Source organism: Lactuca saligna, chromosome 2 (genome assembly GCF_052625555.1).
Source record: "Lactuca saligna cultivar CGN05327 chromosome 2, ASM5262555v1, whole genome shotgun sequence".
Lineage (NCBI taxonomy): Eukaryota > Viridiplantae > Streptophyta > Magnoliopsida > Asterales > Asteraceae > Lactuca > Lactuca saligna.
Genome location: NC_136418.1, coordinates 141,318,756 through 141,329,372, shown reverse-complemented (window position 1 = coordinate 141,329,372; position 10,617 = coordinate 141,318,756). Strand labels below are relative to the sequence as shown.

At 32.3% G+C, this 10,617-nt stretch overlaps 1 protein-coding gene and 1 long non-coding RNA gene across 2 annotated transcripts; both read left to right on the top strand.

Moving 5' to 3' along the window:
* Positions 1-1,247: 1,247 nt before the first annotated feature.
* On the top strand, positions 1,248-2,142 carry LOC145031860 (uncharacterized). The gene is made up of 2 exons (XM_078980501.1): positions 1,248-1,558; positions 1,717-2,142. The coding sequence occupies exons 1-2, from the start codon at positions 1,328-1,330 to the stop codon at positions 1,924-1,926; spliced, it is 441 nt and encodes a 146-aa protein (XP_078836627.1). The 5' UTR covers positions 1,248-1,327; the 3' UTR covers positions 1,927-2,142.
* Positions 2,143-4,025: 1,883 nt separating this feature from the next.
* Positions 4,026-5,434, top strand: LOC145029145 (uncharacterized). The gene is made up of 3 exons (XR_013676391.1): positions 4,026-4,283; positions 4,791-4,937; positions 5,282-5,434. It is a non-coding gene; the product is annotated as an uncharacterized LOC145029145 (long non-coding RNA).
* Positions 5,435-10,617: the final 5,183 nt, after the last annotated feature.

The following is a 10,617-nucleotide window of genomic DNA, read 5'->3' as shown; positions in this document are numbered from 1 at the left end:
CGGTTTGCCGGAGGAGATGGGTTACTGTGGTCAATTGTAAGGGAGAGGGGTGAGACGAGGGAGATGAAGTGGGGTAGGGGCTGGCAATTTCAGGATTCTTTTGTGGATTGATTTCTAATTTGATCAATTGCTTATTTTGCCACTCATTTTGTGTACCCATCATCTCCTTTGTCCATCCATAGGTTTAATCTTCTCCCTTTTTGTTATCATCCATGAAAACATTCTCATTGATTGCTAGATGTGTTGATGTGGGTTCATATTTGATTTGTTGGCGTGGGTTTAGACATGATTTTATCTTCTAATTTGGTCGGTAGCAGAATGTGTTGGTTTAGGTTCATATATGAATTGTTTTTCCCTAAATTACTGAATCAATGTATGTATGTATTGAAAAAGCTTCAGTGGTGATTTTGTCTTCTCTATCGCAATCACTCAAGGTCTTGTTAGTTTTTGAGTGAACTAAGAATAAACATTTTATTTATTAAATCGATGGTCTAGTGGTGTTGATTTATATGTTCATCATCAATATGTTTGTTGAAGCATGTTCATCAGTGAGTGTGTATGCAAGAGGGAGAAGGAGAGGGAGAGAGAGGGAGAGGGAGAGAGATAAAGATAGAGATAGATAGAGAGAGAGACCCTCCTATTTTTTAATGTTAAAATAAATAAATAAGTTTTAGATTTAAAAAAAAATGTAAGAAAAATGAAAAATAAATACTCTAAAGATATTACTGTTATTTCAATATTTAGAAAGACTAAAAACACAAAGAAATAGTTCAAAATAACCACAAAATCAAAAAATTAGAATAAGCTAAACCTAAAAATAAATACATATCATATACACCATTTTTACAGTTTTATCTATATATAATAATTGATATCTCCATCTATATGTGTAAAGAAATAAGAATTTGATAGTTTACTTATCGAAAAACTTCGATTTTGTGGTTAACCATCAATCATTAAAAATATAAACCATAATCCAAGTAGAATTCTTCGTGATACTTACTTAACTAACTCGATTAAATAAAAGTGGTTCCGTTAAAAAAAATATTTATCAAATGTATTATATATTAATTTATTAATAAATAAAAAATATATTCTATTTTGAGTTTTAGTCAATCATATATATCTTCGACGTGGTCGGCCCTTCCATGCATCGTCAATCCTCCACGTACACCATAATTTACTAACCAATCTATTCGACTATTCTCTATATAAAGCTACTTAAATCCATCTCTATTCCCATCATCTTTCCCACAATAATCAACTGTTTGCTTGAACGTTTTGAATCATCACTTGTACTTTCTAACAATCTTTTTCACCGGAAGAAATGGCACAATACGGAGGAGAACAGTACGGCCATAAGGAGGGTCACAACACCGACGAGCACGCCCACAACCCACTGCAGTCGACAGCCGTTGGTCATGACAATATCGACGCTACAAAAATCAACACCATCGGAACGGGAGCTGCTCATGGTCACGCCCATGAACAAGGGAAACATAATGATGCCGGTGCTGGAGGTGTCCTCCACCGCTCTGGCAGTGGCAGTTCCAGCTCTGTAAGTGAAATATATATATATATATATATATATATATATATATATATATATATATATATATATATATATATATATATATATATATATATATATATGTTATCATTAATCTTCTAAATGACTTTAAAGATTAATAACTAACGTTGGGTTTGATTGTGCAGTCGGAGGATGATGGTGAGGGAGGACGAAGGAAGAAGAAAGGTGTGGTTGAGAAGATCAAGGAGAAGCTTCCTGGTGGAGATGAGCAGAAGACTTCAGCCACTACCACTGTTGGCACCGGCGGCGGCGTTGGATATCAGGGAGAGGAAGGGCATGAGAAGAAGGGCCTTATGGAGAAAATAAAGGAGAAGTTACCAGGGAGTCACCAGTAATTGTTATAAAATGTATGATGCATGTATGTTTGTATGTTTGTAAGTGTGTATGTAAGTATGTATGTCGTACACATGATAGTGTATACAATAATCTGCCTTGTGGGTGGACGGTGGGTGCGTGAGTTATATATTCACAAGGCGATGCTTGGGATATGTTTTTGTATGTTTGGTTTCTGATTTGGGTTATATGATGAAGTGAAGTTCCTTTTTATTTTATTTTATTTTTTAAACTTTTTATTGAATGGTGTTTAAGCCGTTAAGGAATTCGTGAGAACTGAGAATTGACTTGGGTGTCTTTAGATAATAAAATCGGTTAAGAAGATTAAAAAAAAAAAAAAAAGTTTTTTAGGTAATGAAGATGAGTGATTTTTTTTTAAGTATGATCCTTTTTCTACATCTAGACAATAAATGTGTACTAAAAGTCTATAATCCTCAAATGTTTTCTATAATAATCTAAAAAAATATATATGTTGTTTTTAATATTTACAGACTCTATAAATTAATGATATTGTACATTAACCGTATCGATTTCTTGATGACAGTAAAAGACGATGACGATAGTGGAGGTGGTAGATGTGGTGGCGGCGGAGATTGGAGGTTACGGTGGTGGTGGAATCATAGGTGGTAGAAAAAACACTAGATTATGGTTAGAACCTACAACATATCTTCCAAAATTATAAATTATTTATTTATCTTATGTAAAAACAAATGTCACACGATCACACAAAACTTTTTATCTTTCATCTTCTAAAGCAAATAATATTTTTGGTTAAATGCATTTCCATCTACGACATTTGAAATTATGATTTACTAAAGATAATCTCTCTCTCTCTCTCTCTCTCTCACACACACACAAGGTACCCAAGTCTATTAAACTCCGTAGTTTCAATAAAATGGAACTCTATTCCTCCTGAATTTTCTGCTTCCGTTCTCTTGCTTCCATAATCAACAATTTAAAGAAGGGAAAATGATTTATTAAGGTAACTAACTATTTCAATTGTCCATATATAGGTAATGTTCTTTTTTTTGTACACATTAAGGTAACTAACTTGTTTTGTTTGTTCACATTTAGGTAATATGACCGGCTATCACCTGTTTTTGCTTATGTGGCATCCACCTGGCATTACGTGGCATGGTGCATATATGGGAAAATGACTTATTAAGGTAACTAACTATTTAAATTGTCCATATATAGGTAATGTTCTTTTTTTTATACATATTAAGGTAACTAACTTGTTTTGTTTGTTCACATTTAGGTAATATGACCGACTATCACATGTTTTTGCTTATGTGACATCCACCTGGCATATGACTTGAATACATTACAGCTACGTGGCATGGTGCATATTTTGTCTTCATTCGATTACACTATAACTGTGTCATACGATTCCACCCCTAATTCTAAACCCTAGATCGATCGATGATGGCTTCTTCTTCCTCATCTTATTCTTCAAAATGACAAGATGAATTTCAAGCTGATTATCGATTGCGGTTTACCATCTCGTGTGAAGATTTCAAGAACTCCTGCAACATATTCAACAATATTGATTTACCATCGAGTTTTAACGAACTCTAAATTTTCTTCCATGGTTGTCAGGAGTTCTTGAAATCTTCACACGAGATGGTAAACCGCAATCACATGGATGATCAGCTTGAAATTCATCTTGTTGTTTTGAAGAATAAGATGAGGAAGAAGAAACAAAACAAGTCATATGTCAGGTGGATGCCACGTAGGTGTAACGTATTCAAGTCATATGCCAGGTGGATGTCACATAAGCAAAAACATGTGATAGTCGGTCATATTACCTAAATGTGAACAAACAAAACAAGTTAGTTACCTTAATGTGTATAAAAAAAAGAACATTACCTATATATGGACAATTGAAATAGTTAGTTACCTTAATAAGTCATTTTCCCATATATGCACCATGCCACGTAATGTCAGGTGGATGCCACATAAGCAAAAACAGGTGATAGCCGGTCATATTACCTAAATGTGAACAAACAAAACAAGTTAGTTACCTTAATATGTACAAAAAAAAAGAACATTACCTATATATGGACAATTGAAATAGTTAGTTACCTTAATAAGTCATTTTCCTTTTAAAGAATTCGGAATTCAGAGCAAAAATAAAGAGGCTGAACACATTGATTGATTATTGGTATAATTTTCTGAAAGAAAAAACTATTTCGTTGATCGACTGATATCATTTCCATAACACATTGGTTCCTGATTAATCCCACACACATGTTTTCGGTTTATTTTTCGGTTTAAGGAGTCACAGTCGGCCATTGTTCCAATGGTTTCGTCATCCACCTGATTAATCCGCCGCTTTACAGCTTGTTTGTCCAACCAGGTTCGTGAATTGCACTCTTGTGTTGGACAATTTTTGGATATAGTTTGTAGCTCATGAGTCATGAGTATCTGAAATAAAACAATCTCATTTTCTTTTCTTCTTTCCCTTGTACATTGTGTATAGAGTGAGTTAGGTCTAATAGGCAATGTGGAATCAACATCACTACATGCAACCCATTTTCACTATAAATTGTAGTATATGCAGCCCACCCACCAGGTGCTCGATTAAATGTCTCAGTGAAATTTTCTGTGAATATTGCTTGAAAAGCATAGGCTGGAATGGGTATTATTAAAAACCAATGACTGAAATACCCTTGTGAGTGCATATGTCATGGCTCTTCCAGATTCTTTAACAGCCGAAAAGTTACTATTGCTGCTTAAATCTGACAATGAGGTTGTGGACACTTCCAACACAAGAAAAAAAGAAATCTGTAGTTTACTGAAATACCATCTTAGTCCTCTACTCCTCTACACAACCTTACTAATGACTAAAATACCCTTGTTGCAGGTTCCATGATCTGGAAATCATTTTTGCATAATGATGGAGATGTTAAGAGCCGAAAAGATTTGGGATCAAAGGATCATAACAAAAACAAACCTGTAGAGAGTTTGATGTTCATATTCACCAAGGATACAACTTCAATCTGTGATTCATGTGCGACTATTGCTCTTCATTATGTTAACTTTGTATGTCATTATTTTCCTGTTAGTGATCTAATAACTTTTTTTAGGAGAATGAACAAACTTTGTGCAAAGTAAAACTTGCAAAGCCTTGTTGTTGGAATCTTTTCCTTCTCTTCATGATAAAGTGTTGTAGCTACAATAGAGGTTGTGGTTAGCATTTCTCAAAAACAAAGGATTGTTGAAACTTGAAGAATTGAAAGAATTGTAGAAACGCTACTAGTTGTTCAAAAAGAAAGTTACTTATAAAAATAATTAAATCTTGATTTTAGAAATATGATAATTATATTAACAATTTTTTACTTTTTCATTAATCAGGTAGATGAAGCATTGCAAGAGAAAAAATGACCAGATGTGCTGTTTTTGTGAGCAAATGAAAATTTTCACGTGATTCTTGACATTTTTACTTTCTTTTTTGGTCAACGATGTATGAATAATTTGGAAAGTTTTTATGTTCCTTAACATTTTTAATGATTTCAAATGAAAATTGTTGATTATTTCTTATTTGTGTGTTTAAAATTGAATGTTGGTTGTTGTTATGGGTTAAAAACAAAACTTTGTTGCAATTATGGTTTGTCCCTTGTTGGATGATTTTTTCCCCTGTCCTAAAAAATCGAATTCAACCAAGGTGCTTGATAAACTGCATATGTTGACCATCTTTCTGATTCTGTCAAGTATTCCTCCCTGTTTTGTTTTACTGGTATGCTTTTGAAGGCCAAGCTTCGATTTTCATTCAAAGAAAGGAGGTCCATATATAGAACAGCCTGCAAACTAGAGGGGAGATTAAAGAGGAAACACATGAAGGAACTCAGGAAGTAGTACAAGATTAGAGACAATCAAAAAAAGGAACACATATGGTTTTCTCCAACTTTTTCCCAGTCAAATTTTTAACTTTTTCATACAAAATCATTGGAAACGGGGATTCAAAAAAGATGATAACACCCACCAAATAAAAAGTCGTACAAAAATGACAACTGAAATTCTATTATAACAACTTGTAAATTATACATAAAAACTTATACATCGCTCAAGACTCAACGCTCCATCATTAATTATACAAAAATAATGTAATCGGTTGGATCTCATAGCAAATAAACACACAATGGAATGAAGTAATCTGACAGAATTACATACGAAATGTCGGAATCCTGCACAAAAAACACTACAAAAACATTGTTAACATCTTTCTCCATATTTAGAATCTGCATAAATCTTCAACTAACAGCTCATTATCTCACTAAATTGAAAAACAAATAGTGTTATGATATGAGATGACATTTTGTCAAACACACCTTCAACTAACAGCTCATTATCTCACTAAATTGAAAAAAAAAATAGTGTTATGATATGAGATGACATTTTGTCAAACACCTCGTGGGCTTTTTTTAATAAAGTTGGAAATGAAAAAGAGCTGCCTATAGTGAATAAGTCTCGATTCTTTAAGAAGGCTAGAAAAAGAGTAGAACTTACACATATTCAATGAGAATCATAAATCAATTGTTGACACCAAGTGAATAGCAATAAGAAATCAAATAACTTTCGAGTGAATAAGTCTCGATTCTGAGGGTTCAATCGTTCAGAATAAATAAATAAATAACTTGGAATAAATTCATAAAACCAGAAAAGAATGGGAAAGAAATCGATTTAAACATTGTCGTTTGCATCAAGCAATCATTGACTTAAGGAAATAAGTCGATGTGATCATCGGTAGGCGTTTTTTTTCCTTTGAGTTCTGTGAAATCCAATTAGTAGAAGCGGGATGTCAATCGGCGTTTTTTTTTTTTTTTGTTTAAAGCTATGATCATGGGAACGTGATGTATCAATGTTTTTAAGAATGAATTTACGTATCAATTTTTCTTTCGAACGAAGTCAATAACAAAACGACACAACTTTAAGTATTGGCCTAATATATATATATATATATATATATATATATATATATATATATATATATATATATATATATATATATATATATATATATATATATATACTAGGTGAAAACCCGTGTAATACACGGGGCTGATTACTTAGATAAACAATAATACATAGTAAATGACTTAATATAAAAAATAAATAACAAAATTCAAATATATGTATATCAATAAAAACTAAGAACTAATATTCATATTGTTTGAAAGGGTTGACATTTTAGTGACAAACCTAATTATAAAACATTAAATTTTGGATGACTTGTTTGAAGGTACATTGCCAAATGATAGATTCCTAATTATAGCATTATACTTTGAAAGTACATTGTTATAATTTGGATAACCAAAAGTAAAAGATAACAATTACAACAATGTATTTTCAAAGTACAATGCTATAATTTTTTAAATTAGTCGCTATATTAATGTAAAATCACTAAAATAAACAAATATTGAAATCTCTCTTTGACTTTTTATGTTATTATGTGCAACATTATGTAAAAAGCTTTAAAATTTTGTCAATTTCTGCACCAGTTTTTGTGATCAAATAGTGTGCTCAAATTGAGCTGAAGGATTGTCATCCTTTGTTAAGGTAGTCTAATTATCTTCCCATCTAACAAAATCTTATGTTCCAAGTGTAAGAATTGGTTATGCACAAAATAACAACATACTTTTCTAAATTCTAATAATTTTTTGTTAATCTTTTTTTCATGTGAAGCAATCACTTAATTATCAATAGTAAATGTTTGGCCTTCAATCATACTACCAAGCTTCTCATTTCCTTTATAACAAATAAATAAAAGTTTAAAAAATAAAAACTTTTTGTAAAAATATATGGTTAGGTTTTAGTAAATATTCATCAATTCTAGTAATCATCAATTTTAATGATAGGAGTTGAGAGGAAAAAAGAAGAATGGAAAATAGCTAAATGGTTACTAACTTAAACTCTAAATACATTAAACCGGATTTTTTGGCTTAACCCAATAAATCAAAAAGAAACAACCACTTGAAATCTCTGGTTACAATTTTAAGCTTACATATATGTATGTGATCAAGAACAGGAAGAGATGATGATACCTTTAGACGCCTTAAAGGTGTTCTTCACTTAATTGGTGTTGAATCTAAAGAACACATTAACAATTCGTAAACAATGTTTTAAAAGATTGATGACATTGCATTTGATCTAAATGGATGTAATCACATAATAAAAATCATCAACCAAAAAAAGATGACAGTTTTGCCCTTTGACAGAAATGATTAAACCGATAATTTAGAAGGAACAAAAAGTATTTTATTATTCTTTGAAAGTGAATTGCTATAATGGATGTAATAGCATTACAAAAATGATCAAGCTTATTTGTGTGTGTGCACTTACCGTAGCTTTCTGCTTAAATACATGAAAACCAAAAAATAAATAATAAATGATAATTTTAAATAGACATTTTAATCAGAAAAAAAGATGTGATGAAGGATACCCATTCAATGTTTATAAATTCTTGTTGACCCCTTTAGTGTTCACCAAAACATAGTTAATTCAAAATACCAGTTTCATGATCAAACTGCAGAGATTACATAGAGTTACTTTTACCCATTATATATCAGGTAAAAAAGATCATTCTTAATACTTACCATCCATTATGCGTGATATACCTTCATTATGTTATCCTATAACAACAATAACAATGTTAGTGTTGTGCTTGGTAGATGCAACCACATAATGTGCAACAAAATAAAAGAACACATATAAGTGAAGGAACCAACCTAATAATTAGCAAAAACATAAGAACCTGATAACCAGACTGATAATCAATAAACTCCATATCTATACAACTATCAATAACCTATCTATACAACTGTCAAAACAATAACTTATTTGTTAGATATAAAGAAAAAAAGCTTCATAAAGCCTTAAACTCCAAAGAACTGTTAGCTTTTTTCCCATGCTTTAACTGATTAAGGATTATACACCCTGAAAACCCAATTATCTTCATCACCAAAATAATTGATGCTGGAACCCAAGAAAACGATTGAACAATTTCTGAATCTGATAAGCTCATATCTCAATCATTACTATCATTTAGACCCTGGAAATGAATATATACAATTAAATAGTTTCTAAATCAGTAAAAAACGAAAATAAAAATCATGATTCATAATAAAAATCAAAATGGAGTCAAAGATCCAGATTCATACCTCATATAAGCCCATAGTTAAAATTAATACCCTCAAACCACTATTAACCGGATCTCAAGGAAGATAACCCAAATCTCCATGAAGATTAAAAGGTTTTGTTGATCGACAAAAGTTAACATAAGATTGTTGGCAGCGATGAATACCATCCAAAACCCTAAACTTTTGTCGAGAGAAAAGTATAGAGAGACCTTTCTGGAATGAATCTGCTGATTTCTTATAAAAAAATAAGGAGGTGGAATGAGTGGATTGCGATGAAGTTTGTTGCGATCTTGTTAATCAACGATTCAAACATGAAAAAATCTCGGTGATTAGTTGTGGATTTCTCGGATCGAGGAATGCTTGCTGATTTCTTTAGATACCATCTATGATAATGAAGAGTGAAAATCAGAAAGCAAATCATCGGATGAACTAATTTGCAGAAAATTAGGAACTTTGTTAATAATCAAAGAGTATAAAAGAGAAAAGGGCGATGTTTGATTAGTCATTACGATTTTGTTGATCGATGGGAGCTATGTCGCCTCCTTCATACCCAATTCTATTGGCCATCTCGTTGATTTCCCTTTGAGGCACCCCAATTCAAAATATCTTGCATATTTTATGTTTATCTTCAGTGTAGACGATATGTGAAAACAAGAGAGAATGCGTATGAGGTTTTTCACATTATTTATCGACCATTCGCCTAAGAGGATGGTGTCTTCCACATATTGAAAGATTGAAAGGATAAACCCAATACCCAGTGGCTCAATACCGGTAAAGTATTGAAAAATGATACTTTATGTAACGCCCGTAGATCCGGGCTAGTCAATTTAGAGGCAATAGAGGTCGAAAACGACTTTTCGATAAAAGATTATTTAGAATAAATAATATCAACCAAGTTGTAGTATATGTCTCAAGGTTTCCATACATATAAAGAACACCGAAATTTGAGTTATAACGAAGAAGTTATGACCTGTCGAAGTTTTGCGACGGAACTGGCACGACACCGGGAAGCGTAAATAGTGAGTTTACGATAGAGCGAGATTTAGCCTTATCAATATAAACGAAAGTCGTAGAATATGTTAAACAAAGAGCATCGATAAAAAGAACGCCCAAATCTGACTACGTATGAGGAAGTTATGATTTTTCAAAGTTTTGGATTAGCAGTGTACAACCCGAAATTCGAATAATAGACCGAGCGGTTTTTAGCTGACACGACCTAAATGAGAATCAAAGATCTCGTTAAGATTAGTGTAACGAGAAAAAGATGGGCGAAAACGGACGTCGGATGAAGGAGTTATGAAAATTTAACGGACCAATCATGTCCCGGCCTGTTAATAATATAACTTTTAAAATAAAATCAAAATTAGCCAACGGAGTCTAAACGAAAGTTGTATAATACGTTCCCGCCTACGTGTGGATATAAAGAACGTCGAAAACGGAGCTCGTATATAAAAGTTATGATTTTTAGAAGTTGGGAAGGAAATTTGTGAAATTTGCGAGATTTGGTGATGTGGCCGGATCCTAGCCGTTGCTTGATGATCACGCCTCGCTTCG

What these genes read in the sequence shown, in the direction of transcription:
- LOC145031860 (XM_078980501.1), top strand. Translation starts at nt 1,328, where the DNA reads ATGGCACAATACGGAGGAGAACAGTACGGCCATAAGGAGGGTCACAAC. An exon ending in GCAGTGGCAGTTCCAGCTCT is followed by an intron (nt 1,559 to 1,716) that starts GTAAGTGAAATA and finishes TTGATTGTGCAG; the next exon opens with TCGGAGGATGATGGTGAGGG.